This window comes from Aotus nancymaae, unplaced genomic scaffold (assembly GCF_030222135.1).
Source record: "Aotus nancymaae isolate 86718 unplaced genomic scaffold, 86718_ANA_hifiasm-v0.15.2.pri h1tg000040l, whole genome shotgun sequence".
In the NCBI taxonomy this organism is placed as follows: domain Eukaryota; kingdom Metazoa; phylum Chordata; class Mammalia; order Primates; family Aotidae; genus Aotus; species Aotus nancymaae.
In genome coordinates this window covers 16,374,681-16,388,253 of record NW_026988454.1, presented here as the reverse complement: position 1 = coordinate 16,388,253, position 13,573 = coordinate 16,374,681, and the positions used below count along the sequence as shown (strand labels likewise).

The following is a 13,573-nucleotide window of genomic DNA, read 5'->3' as shown; positions in this document are numbered from 1 at the left end:
TAAGCACTACAGTGTAAGATTTGTAATCTGCCTTTAATACTATTTGTTCTGAAAACAAAATTGTGAAAAAAATGACAAAAACCTAATTGTGGATCTTTGTCTCATTGCAAGTATCAGAGGCATTAAATCAGAGTAACTCTATCTTAGATAGGGGCCGGGTAAAATGAAGCTGAGACCTACTGGGCCACGTTCTAGCAGGTTAGGCATTCTTACTTAACAGGATATTTACAGTTAAGGAAACAAGTTAATAGTGTTTATTGAACAGACCTAGGACTTAACTGACCCAGGAAATAATAGACCAAGGAAATGTTCTGATGTCCCACTGTCTTAAGAACAAAAGCATTTAGTTTAAGAGTAAGTTTCTGGGCTGGACACAGTGGCTCACGCCTGTAATCCCAGCACTTTGGGAGGCCGAGGCGGATGGATCACGAGGTCAAGAGATCGAGACCATCCTGGTCAACATGGTGAAACCCGTCTCTACTAAAAATACAAAAAATTAGCTGGGCATGGTGGCACGTGCCTGTAATCCCAGCTACTCAGGAGGCTGAGGCAGGAGAATTGCCTGAACCCAGGAGGTGGAGGTTGTGGTGAGCTGAGATTGCGCCATTGCACTCCAGCCTGGGTAACAAGAGCAAAACTCCGTCTCAAAAAAAACAACGACCAAAAAAAGAGTAAGTTTTTAGGCTGGGCGTGGTGTCTCATGCCTGTAATCTCAGCACTTTGGGAGGCTGAGGTGAATGCATCACCTGAGGTCAGGAGTTTGAGACCAGTCTGACCAACATGGTGAAATCCCATCTCTACTAAAAATACAGAAAAATCTATTGAGCATGTTGGCATGAACCTGTAATCCCAGCTACTCGGGAAGCTGAGGTAGGAGAATTGCTTGAACCTGGGAGGTGGAGGTTGCAGTGAGCCGAGATTGCACCATTGCATTCCAGCCTGGGTGACAAGAGTGAAACTCTGTGTCAAAAAAAAAAAGTTTCGATTTAGAGATAATACTATAGATTCTTATAGAAGACAGTAGTTACACAAAGATTAACAATCCTTTGTTGATTTTAATATTAAAATTATAGTCACTTTTCCTTTAAAAATTAGAACATTACAAATGAAGCCACAGTTTCCTTTGGGAAGCAACTCTAATCTTGATCATCTTCTCCTGTTGTTCAGAGGTGACTGTCCTTCAGACCATTAAAAATACTTTTTCATTTCATTTCATCGTGCCTATACACATATTTTGTTTGGTATGTACTTTTAAAAGATAAATGGTCTCATACTATTAGTTTTGCTCTCTAATTTACTTTATTTAAAAAACAGTATGTTTTTGAGATTTATTTATGTTGCTCCAAATAGATTTAATCTGATTCTTTTATCTGCTTTGGAGATTCCCATTTATAGACGTACTATAGTTAACTAATTTCTGTATTGATGGACACTTATAGAACATAAATGTCCATATAAAGTTAGAAGTAGAACTGTGGGTCACAGGGCATGTGCCCAAGTTTCTCCTGCAGTCGTGGGGACATTTTACATATCGCTTCATTAAGCACACTTTAAATTTGTTATTATTTATTATACAGCAAAGAAAAGCAATTATTGCTTCCAGATCTGCTACTAGTCCTCCCTTCTTCCCTCCCTCCCTCCCTCCCTTCCTTCCTTCTCTCTTTTGTTCTTTCATTCTTTCTGTCTGTCTTCTACTCATTTTCTATCTAGCAATATAATTCCCATTTTAGGCCCTCATTGCCTGATTTTTAGGTGAGGGAATAACAGGATTGTTTTGTGAAGAGTGAAAGTTTTTCCAAGTGCAGCCCCTTCCCATCCAATGAAAAGAAGACTCAGGTGAGCAAGAGTGTTAAGAATAGTTTAGAGTACTGCATTCACTTCAATAAGGATGTTGAATCAGAAGGATTTTTTTTTTTTCTTGAGACAGGATTCTCACTCTGTCACCCAGGCTGGAGTGCAGTGACACCATCATTGCTCACTGCAACCTCCACCTCCCAGACTCAAGCGATTCTTTTGCCTCAGCCTGCCCAGTAGCTGGGACTACAGGTGAACACTAACATGCCTAACTAATTTTTTGCCTTTTCAATAGGGTTTTGCCATGCCAGGCTGGCTATGAACTCCTGGCCTCAAGTGATCCGCTTGCCTCAGCCTCCCAAAGTCCTAGGATTACAGGTGTGAGCCTTTGAGCCTAGCCATATTAGAAGGATTTTTAAGTGAGTAAGAGTGACACCCAAGAGAAAGAGATGGGAAAATAATGTAAAAATAATATGATCAGCATTTTCACCATACTTGATTTTATGCAGAAATGTCTTCTTCCAAAACATTTCCCACAACTGCTAAGCTACAGATGCTCGGAAATATTTTCTGGATTCCACAGCCATCATACTCTCCCCTGCAGGCTCTAATGGGCCCCAGAAACCAAGGGCAGACAGAAGGAAGAAAACCAGGAGGGCCAGGAAAGTCCTTCCAAGTAGGGAGAACTGGCATAGTCAAAAATTGACAGGAGGAATGGTTAGATTGGAGAAATTCAACTTGCAAGTCAATTTATGCACGGTCAATTAGGGAAGAAACTGTACTTAGTGAGAAGAACATGGACAGTAGGGGAAAGCTTCTTAGAAAAAGTTACTTACTGGGCACCCCTGGAAGCTTGGTGGTGGTGGCATGGAGGGGGAGAGAGAGAGAGAGAGAGAAAGAAAGAGAGAGAGGGAGAGGGAGAAAGGAGCTGGGCACAGGAGGCATTCCATAATGGAAGAGCCTGCATTAATACAGTTGTGCACAGTAGCACGGGACGATGCTAGGACAAAGAGGAGACTGGTTATGGGTTAGAACAGTAAGAATGGAATGAATTTAGGAGCTTTTGTGTGTTAGGGACAGGCAGTGATTTTCTTCTTATTTTTTTGTCCATGGGATAATAAGACAACTAAATGCCATAGTAGCAAGACTGGCCCAAGACATTGTCCCCAGGTCAGATAATTGGGCACATTGTGTACTAAATTATGAATAAGCTTGTCTTTGCTTTATGCCATTGAGCTCTGAAACCATCCTTTATTCTGAAAAGACTATGAGCCACCCTGTGAGGCAATTTCAATCATTATCATAATAATATCAGTATCAGAATCAAATCATATGTAGTTGGCTCTCTAAAACTAATCTAAAATTGCTTCATGGGTGAGCTGAGAGGTACCTAATAACTTAGATTGTCCACAGGTGAGGATAAATGGATGAGTTTTTATTTAATCTTACCATTATTAAATAGGGTAAAAAAAATTTTAAGTGAAGATTGTTTGATACAGGAAAAGTTGAAGAATTTTCAGAAAATTTTAGGAACTCCAGGAGGACTGAATTAAGAGAGAAACCCCCCTGGAATGTCAGCTTTTGTATCTGTTCAAGTCTGTGTTACCTATGGTTGTTTCTTTGTTATCACATTCTTCATAAAGATACAGGATAGCAGGTTGGTGATTTTTGTCTGTCCTTGTCCCTTTTTTTTTAAATTTAAGAGGGAATGTTGAGTCTAATTGTGAAAGCAATACAGTTATTGTAAAGGATTTGTAAATATAGAAGCATAGGCGGGGCGTGGTGGCTCATGCCTGTTATCCCAGCACTTTGGGAGGCCGAGGTGGGCAGATCACTTGAGATCAGGAGTTCAAGACCAGCCTGGCCAACATGATGAAACCCCCTCTCTATTAAAAATACAAAAATTAGCCAGATGTGGTGGCACATGCCTGTAATTCCAGCTATTTAGGAGGCTAAGATAGGAGAATCCCTTGAATCCAGGAGGTGGAGGTTGCAGTGAGCTGAGATCATGCCACCGCAGGCTGGACAGCATAGTGAGACTCTCTCTCTCTCTCTCTCTCCCTCTCTCTCTCTCTCTCTCTATATATATATATATAAAATAAGGAAAAACATAAAATCTGTCCTACAACCAAAAGGTAACCATAGTTAATACTTCTTCCCAGTGTTTTTCTTTTCTTTAAATTATATTTAGTTGTACAACTAATGCATAAATACATCCTTACTGAAAAGATCAAACCACTGCCCCTCTCCCCACAGCTCCAATTGTGGTGTCACCCTCAGGGGTAAGTACTGTTATCAGGTGATGGGGATTCTGTAAAATTCTTTTTTCTTGTCTCTAAATATATTTATAGACAAAACACAATACTTTTCCTCCCACATGTGTTTTGTGAAAAACAGTAACAAACAATTGATTTATACTTTCTTATTTTTGTTCAGGGATGTGTCTTAAGGATATTACCATGCCCAAGCATACAGATCTATCCCATATTACCTGTTGCTTAGGAGAATTGCCTTGTCAACAGGAATTCACAGTTTCAACACCCTCATCCTTCTTGCTACTATTACAAATAATGGTATAAGGAATATCTTTAGAAATATCTCTATGCACATGTGTGAGTATTTTCCTAAGGGATATAATTGGAGAGTGAAATAGCAGTGTCTTAGTCCATTTTCTGTTACTATAACAGAAAACCACAGACTGAGTAATTTTTTTTTTTTTTTTAATAAAGACGAGGTTTCACCATGTTGGCCAGGATGGTCTCGATCTTCTGACCTTGTGATCCGCCCACCTTGGCCTCCCAAAGTGCTGGGATTACAGGCATGAGCCACCACACCCGGCCCAGACTGAGTAATTTTTGAGGAAAATAAGTTTATTCAGTTCACAGGTCTGGAGTCCGGGAAGTCCAAAAACATGGCATGGTGTCTGGTGAGGGTCATTCCATGGTGAAAAGGTAGAAGGGCAAGAGAGCATGAGTGAGAGAGAACTTGATTTTATAACAAAGCCACTCTGGTGATACCTAACCTACTCCCAGGATAACAGCATCAATCCATTTATGAGGCTTAATATATCAGGACTTAATGACTGCTTACAGGTTCCATCCCCTGATACATTGGCAATTAAATTTCCAACACATGAATTTTGGGGATACACATTAAAACCACAGCTAACAGTATTTATATGTGAATTTATAATGGATAGCACTAATTGGTTGGACATCCAAAGGGTTTAGCTATTTTATATTCCTGGAAGCTGCATATGAAAATAACCCTTTCCTTATACTTTACCCTTGACATTATCAAACTTGTTATTTTTTTCAATCTGATATACAAAAATCAGCATGTCTTTCTTTTAATTTGTATTTCCCTGATTATTAGAGAGGTTGTACATCTCTTCACATCATTTTTTGCCATTTGCATTTCTCTTAATGGAAATACCCTATTTATATATGTATGTTGTATTTCTCTAAAATGGAAATTCTTCATTTATGTATATATTCATGATTTATATATCCCTATTTATATGTACACTCATTTTTATAAAGCTGCTTGTGATTTTCTTATTAATTTGTAGATGTTTAAAAATATTATAGGTTCTAATCCTTTGGTACATATGAAATAATTATTTTGAGTCTCTCAGTTATATATTCCTATAAAGATTTTTATACAACTGGGATAAAACAATGTATGATTTTGTATTTTTTATTTTTTCACTAAAAACGATATTTCATTTTCCTGTGTTATTAGAAATTCTCCAAAAATGTAATTTGTAATGACTGATATAATTTCATTGTGTGACTGTATCATTATTTTTTCTTTATGTTAATATTCTTTTATTTTTGAACTCTAGTTGTTTCAAATTTTTGCTGTTGCAGATTTTTTGAAAATGTTCCTAAATAGTACCTTTCTGAAAATTTTTGTGTTTATTTTTTGGATATATTTCCATTTCTTTTGATAAGATCATGAGAAAGAAATTCACCAGGACAAATACTATTAACTTTCAAACTTTTTTATGATATGTTGCCAAATACTTTTCTGAAAATTTTGTGCCAGTTTATTTGAGCAGAACTATCTTTTAATATGCTTAATTATTAAACATATTTAAAATTTTACTAGTTTTAAATATCAGAAATAATATCTCACTGGTATTGTATTATAATTTGTATTTAATTGATGATCAGTGAGGTGGGACAGTTCTCATTTTATTAGTCATTTATGGCACTTCTCTTAGGTTATTCTCTCAGTTATATATCTTTATAAAGTTTTTTATGTAACCAGGATAAAACTGAATGTACATTCAGAATATACATTATAGAATTTTCTCTTAGGTCATTGGTTTTCTTATTGGTGTGAGTAGGCTCTTTGCATATTGAAGTTTTTACTCTATATTATTTCTGGAAATATTTTTCCAGTTTGCTCTTTCACTTTAAATTCTGCTTACACATTTTCGATGTGTAGGAGTTTTAAAATTTTGTTGTCATCTGTGCTTTTTTTTTTTTTTTTAATGTTCTTGCATTACTTTTATGATTAGAAAGTCTGCTATGGCTTTAATGTTCATGTTGCTCCCCTAATTCATGCTAAAATCCTTACCTCCAAGATGATGGTATTAGGATGTGAGAACTTTGGGAGAAGATGATTGTGTTATAAGGGTAGAGGCTTCTTGAATGGGATTAGAAAAAGAACGCTTAGAGCTGTACTACACATTATAAACCAAATAAATTTAAGATACACTTAAAGCACTGAATATAACAAATGAAATCAGGACAGGCATGGTGGCTCACACTTGTAATCCCAGCACTTTGGGAGGCCAAGACAGGCAGATCACTTGAGGCCAGGAGTTCAAGACCAGCCTGGCTGACATGGTGAAATCCTGTCTCTACCAAAAATACAAAAAATTAGCTGGGTGTGATGGCTCATGCTTGTAGTCCTAACTACATGGGGGACTGAGGTGGGAGGATCACCTGAACCCAGGAGGTCAAGGCTTAAATCTACCATAATGTTTAGTGGGAAAACCCAAATACCTTCCCATGAAATTTAGGAACGAGACAAAATGTTTGTTATTGCTATTATTGTTTAACAATGCGGTGTTAGTCCATTGTCACGCTGCTAATAAAAACATCTCTGAGACTGCGTAATTTATAAAGGAAAGAGGTTTATTTGACTCACAGTCCAGCATGGCTGGAGAAACCTCAGGAAACTTACAATCATGGCAGAAGGGGAAGCAAACACATCCTTCTTCACATGGTGACAGCAAAAAGAAGTACTGAGCAAAAGGAGGAAAAGCCCCTTATAACGCCATGAGATCTCGTGGGAACTCACTATCATTAGAACAGCAGCATGGGGTAACCATCCCCCCATGATTCAATTACCTACCACTAAATCCCTCCCACAACACATGGGATTATGGGAACTGCAATTCAAGATGAGATTTGAGTGGGGTCATGAGATTTGAGTTGGGACACAGCCAACATCCTAATGTTCTGGGGGTAATTAACCAATGCAATTCATCAAGAAAAGGAATAGAAGTATAAAAATTAGAAAGAAGGTGAAATTGTCATTATTTACGGATGACTTGCATTTTACAGTGCAAAACCCAGGAGAATTTATTGAAAACTATTCCAAACTGTAAGAAATATGAAAAAGATATTTAGGTATATATTTAATACATAGGAATAAGTAGACCCCATTTACAATATGACAAAAAGATAATATTTTTAGAAATAAACTATAAAATATAGTAAACTTAAATTGCTAATAAGAATTCTTGGCTGGGTGCAGTGGCTAATGCCTATAATCCTAGCACTTTGGGAGGCCGAGGGGGGTGAATCCCACAGTGTTGGGATTACAGGTGTGAGCCACTGGTGAAACCCTGTCTCTACTAAAAATACAAAAATTAGATGGACATTGTGGCACATGCCTGTAATCCCAGCTACTCGGGAGGCTGAGCAGGAGAATTGCTTGAACCTGGGAGGCTGAGGTTGCAGTGAGCTGAGATTGCACCACTACACTCCAGCGTGGGTGAGAGGGAGACTCCATCTCAAAAGAAAAAACAAAAACAAAAACAAAAATGAAAAAAGAATAAGACTTCTTGAACAAATGAGAAAAATGGTTTTAGTTGGAAGACTCAACATTTAAAACTTATCAGTTCTCCATAGTTCATTTACAAAATTAACACAACCCCAATAGCAATACAACAGAATTTTTTGGAATTTTCCAAGAAGATTTTGAATTTCAATATGAGAAAATGAACATGTAAGAATAGCCAGGATTATTCTGAAGAAGAAGCCCTACTAGATACAAAATATATTAATGACCTCGGAGCTGCCTTTCAAGCCCTGTTGCCACTATTTTTTGTCTGTATTTGTCTGCGGGCATTGCTGTTTTCTCTCAGATCCTTGCCTGCACAGGCCAGACCCCTGCCACAGGGCCCTTGCATGGACTTTTTGCTATCTGAATGATGTGGGCAGCTCCTGCTTCAATACCTCTTGACTATTTCATTCTTATTTAATCGTTACTTCTTTAGGGAACTCTTTCCTTCCACCTCCTTCATCTTAAGTCAATTTCCTTTGTTAGCTGCCTTTTTGCTTCCCTTGCATTTATTTCAGTTTGTAATTATACAATCCTAAGTGTGGTTGTTTGATAAATTCTCTCTCCCTTGTTAGACTGTCAGCTCAGTGCCTGATCCAGAGTCGGCTTTCAGTAAATATTAGTTAGTGGATAATCTCCAGTCTGCTGGACTCTGAGGGTAATTTAGATCCAGCAACTATCTTCCAAACTCAGTCATCGAAAGAGCTCTCCTAATGTAGACCCTACTCCAGTGTGAAGGGAATGATATCTCAATATATAGCTTCTTTTCTCTTCTTTTCCTTTCATTTATTTCTATCCTTCCTCTCTTTTCTTTTTTCCTTCCTTCCTTCCTCATTTCCTTCCTTTCTTCCTTCCTTCCTCCCTCCCTTTCTCTCTCTCTCTCTCTCTGTCTCTCTCTCTTTCTTTCATTTTGAGACAGGGTTTTGCTCTGTTGCTTAGGTTGGAGTGCAGTGTTTGTGATCACAGCTCACTGCAGCCTTGACCTCCCAGGCTCAAGTGCTCCTCCCAGCTCAGCCTCCCAAGTAGCTGGGACAGGAACACACTACCATGCCCAGCTAATTTTTTGTAGAGATGGGGTCTCATTGTTGCAAGGACTGGTCTGGAACTCCTGGGCTTAAGTGATCCTTCTGCCCCTTTCTCCCCAAATACTGGGATTATAGGTATGAGCCATTGCCCTGGCCTAGCTTCTGTTCTTAAAGTAAAATAAAAGAAAAGGATGTTAGTCACTGAAAGAAATAATCATAGCCATTGGGAAACTTATTTTCCTAATAAATTTTATAAAATGGTATGTCATACATACTATTGGTGAAATCTCTTATAAGTGACCTGTGTCCTCATGTGGCCTAGTTTAGAAAATATGGCATGGTGGTAAGGGTTGAGAAGACCCTCTGACTGCTGAATGAGTCTGAACAGAATGTGGTTCTTTAATAAGAGACTCAGTTAAACTTTTTATGCTTTTTCCCCAGAGTACATATCTAACATCTTCTTGGTTGTGCTGTGATTGGCAAACATTTGCTATTACTAAGAGCCCTGAAGGTTTTGTTTGGCATTTTGTGGATTAAATCACACTGGTCATGACGATGCTTGTCTTAAAGTTATAAGCTTTAAGATGACTTTTGCATTCATGACTGTTTCAAACACTAGTTGCTGGCAATGGACTAGTCTGTGGCAGTCTTAAACAGATTTTGTTGGTGAGCCTCCTGAGGCCATTTAGATACTCCAGGAAATCCTCGTTTATGTGACCTCTTTCATATTTCTTTAAAAACGAATGGCTTTCTTCTGTGCTTTCACAAAGACCACAGGCCTTGGAAACTCCATAGTGGTGGGTGTAGATATCCAACCTAAGTAATAGTTCTTGAAGGAAGCAGGCATATGGCATGAGTCAGATGGAAACAGGACCAGAGGGTGCAGTCTGCAACCCACAGGGGAAACCCACCAAATCTGCTCTGCAAGTGTCTTTACTGATTCATATATGTTTCTTTTTTAAACATTTAAATCAGTTGCCAACCTGCAAAAATTGGGAATTTAGACTCCAGTAAGTCTGAATATATGGCTTGTCCTGAAAAACTGGAATGATTTAGAATTGGAAATTCCAAAATTGGAGTGCTTTGGCCAGGCTGGAAATCCTTATTTCTGTATCTGCAACCATCAGTGGAGCTGAGAGCTCTTTCCTTGCAGATGGGTGGGGACTGTTCATGTGTGACCCCACCATCTCTCATCTCACATGTTCACTTTTTTTTTTGAGATGGAGTCTTGCTCTGTCACCTAGGCTGAAGTGCAGTGGTGCAATCTCAGCTCACTACAACCTCTGCTTCCTGGGTTCAAGTGATTCTCCTGCCTCAGCCTCCTCAGTAGCTGTGATTACAGGCGCACATAACCACCCCTGGCTAATTTTTGTATTTTTAGTAGAGACGGGGTTTCACCATGTTGGTCAGGCTAGTCTCAAACTCCTGACCTCGTGATCCACCCACCTTGGCCTCCCAAAGTGCTGGGATTATAGGCATGAGCCACCGTGCCCGGCCTTCCCATGTTCATTTCAATTGCCTTCATGATTCATGGGTATGAGATTATGAGATTGAGAATATGGTTATTAGGCTGAGTATAAAAAGGCATAGTGAATAGTTATGAAGGAGACAGCCTTTTACATTTAGATCATATGATCTCTTTGATAAATAAATGAGACACTTTAATCAACAGACAAGAAATGAGTTGATTGTCTTTGTGATCTGGACAAAAAAGAACAATGAAAACTGTCCCTAGTTACACAGGATGTAGCATCGTTCTCTGATACATTCTTTGTTGATTCTGGGCAGAGGTCAAATAGCATTCAAATTGGGTGGAAGGAAAATCTTTTTTTTTTTTTCGTGTTTTTAGAGGCAGACTTTCTCTCTGTTGGCTGGGCTCTGGTGCAGTGGTGCAATTATAGCTCACCGAAACCTCAAATTCCTGGGCTCAAGTAAGTCTCCTGCCTCAGCCTCTCAAGTCGATAGGACTACAGGTGTATGACACCATGCCTGGCAAATTTAAAAAAAAAATTCTTTCTGTAGAGATAGGGTCTTGCTATGTTGCCCAGGCTGGTCTGGAACTTCTGGCCTCAGGGAATCCTCCTGCCTCGGCCTCCAAAAGTGCTGGGGTTATAGGCATGAGCCAACACACCATGCCATAGGCCAATTCTTTTTTTTTTTTTTTTGTACCTGTACGTGTCAAGGAAAGGCCAATTCTTAAATGACAAATCTCATCACCATCCTGGAGGAGCATATAATTTGTTCCTGAACTTTCTCCTGCCTCCCTTTGGACTCTGAGAATGAGAACAAAATGGTCTGAATATAACATTTCTCTGGGTAGCATGTTTGACACATTTGCAATACAAAGAATGCTTCTGCCTTTAATCTTGCTTTATGCAGCTGCACAGAAAAGATTGTTTAACACTCTTCTTGGTATTTTGTCTTTTCGGGGAATTCTACCAGGAAACTTACAATCATCTTTTGGAAGTCCCGGTCACACGGGAGCAGTTAAACCACTATCGGAATGTGGCACAAAATGCGCGAAGTGAACTCGCAGCAACTTTGGTCAAATTTGAATGTGCTCAGTCTGAGGTAAGATAATGCAACTCCATCACTCCAATATGGGCCTTCTTAGCTTCTTCTTTTTCTTTTTTTCTTTTTTTTTTTAATGAAAACAAAAAAAGGAAGAAAGAAAGAGAGAAAGAAAAAAAGGAATGAAGGAGAGGAAGAAAAAGGAAGAGAAAGAGGGAGAGAGAACGGGAGTATTGCTTTATTGCCCAGGCTAGAATGCAGTCTAAAAATGGGAATTGAAAACCTCTTTTATGCCAATAATTGTGCTTAACAATGGAGACAGGAAGGAATAAGGGAAGAAAATAACAAACAAGCAGCCAACCAATATTTCATTTAAACCTATGAAATGCTATGCAATTAGCATTTCATATAAATGAAACGGAGTATAGGAGTGATTAGAAGCAGGACGTTGGGATATAGATTTAAAGCTTTTGGTAAAGTTGAAACTTATATTCTTGTGCCTAACCCCTAGAATTCCTGAAAACTTAATTCATTTTCCAGGCTGTAAAGCAAGGTGGGTTGGGCTGGATTCTGGATCTCAGAGGAGCTATACAGCCTTGAGAGATCTGGGGGCACCTGAAGATGTTAATTAAAAGTCCATGGGCCTCAGAGAGCTTTCAGCATCTCTCAGAATATCTTCCTTTAATGTGGATTGCTTGCAATCTGGAGTTCTCTTTTTAATTTTAATTTAATTTAATTTAATTTTTTTTAGAGATGGGGTTTTACCATGTTGGTCAGGGTGATCTTCAACTCCTGACTTCAGGTGAGCCGCCTGCCTCAGCCTAACCAGAGTGCTAGGATTACAGGCATGAGCCATTGCGCCCGGCCGCAATCTGGAGTTCTTAGGAGGGAATTCTGAATCCCTTTCCTGTGGTAGTTCCAACTGGCTGGGGAAATTCTAGGAAGAGGATTGGGATCCATCTACCCTGTAGGCTAGCTCTGGTCTAGGGTGGAGTTTCTGAGAGTCTTCCTAAACTCATTCTGCTTATAGCCTGGTGGCCCCAAGGAGTCCTAGAATGGCCTGCGGTTTCTCACTAAGGCTGCCAGGATCCCATAGAAAGATGAGTTGATACTGTGTGTGTGAATAAATGTATGTATGCACACATACAGTTCCAAAGAAGTACATACTTTCATAACGTTTTCTCATAGGGTAGATCTGACATTTCAACTCAGTAGGGCCCATATATTGTTCAGCTTTTTGATGCCACAGAACTCATAAAAGTTAAAATGTTTTCTTTATATAAATCCTATAAGGATTTTTCTTTTTTTCCATGTGTTTTTCGCCCAGAAATTGGAATATTATTTTTATTTATCACTCATGGCTGGAGTCCAGAAATAATATAGTGATATACTGAGTGGTCTGTGTTTATGTGGTAAACAGTTAGGGCTGTGTAATCACAGATCATGTGATTTGTAGGTTCCTTGTCTAATTGTTTATCAGCAGCAATAGCAGCAATACAGATTTAGAAAATGCGGACCATTGCAAAATATTTTATTGCTTATGCAATCAACATCATAAACATTTCCTGAAAGACTAAAGCAACATAAGACATTGCTCAACTGGTTTTGGAAAATACAGAATATAAAGTCCATTATTTAGGCATAATTTCTGATTTGTTAATACAGACACAAATATTAGAAAAGAAAATAAAGTTAGATTAAGTCGTGAATAAAAGAGTGAACATTTAAATTATGGCTTTAGATTTCTTAAAGATACTTCAAACTTACGTTGTTAAGGTTTTTTTTTTTTTTTTTTTTAAACTTTTTTTCCATGTTAGCTTCAAGACCTCCGATCCAAGATGCTTTCTAAAGAAGTCTCCTATCAAGAGTTGAAAGCTGAGATAGAGAGCTACAAAGAAAACAGTGCCAGAAAATCATCTCTCCTTACTTCTTTGAGAGACAGAGTTCAGGAGCTAGAAGAAGAATCCGCAGCACTTTCCACTTCTAAAATCAGAACTGAAATCACAGCTCACACTGCAATCAAGGAGAATCAGGAATTAAAGAAGAAAGTTGTGGAATTAGACGAAAAATTACAGTAAGGATACTGCGGTATATTTCTCGCTTTAACTAGCGTTAAAATACTAGCTTCTGATAGCAAGATATGTCTTTGAATGTACTGG

General features: G+C 38.5%; 1 protein-coding gene across 1 annotated transcript in view; it reads left to right on the top strand.

Annotated features, from left to right (window-relative positions):
* The window catches only part of CCDC170 (coiled-coil domain containing 170), a 101,710-nt gene that overhangs the window by 16,490 nt on the left and 71,647 nt on the right, over positions 1-13,573 (top strand). The window contains exons 3-5 of the mRNA XM_012452235.2: positions 2,304-2,470; positions 11,346-11,474; positions 13,232-13,488. Of these exons, the coding sequence (XP_012307658.2) occupies positions 2,304-2,470; positions 11,346-11,474; positions 13,232-13,488 (553 nt within the window). The remainder of the gene's footprint in view (positions 1-2,303; positions 2,471-11,345; positions 11,475-13,231; positions 13,489-13,573) is intronic.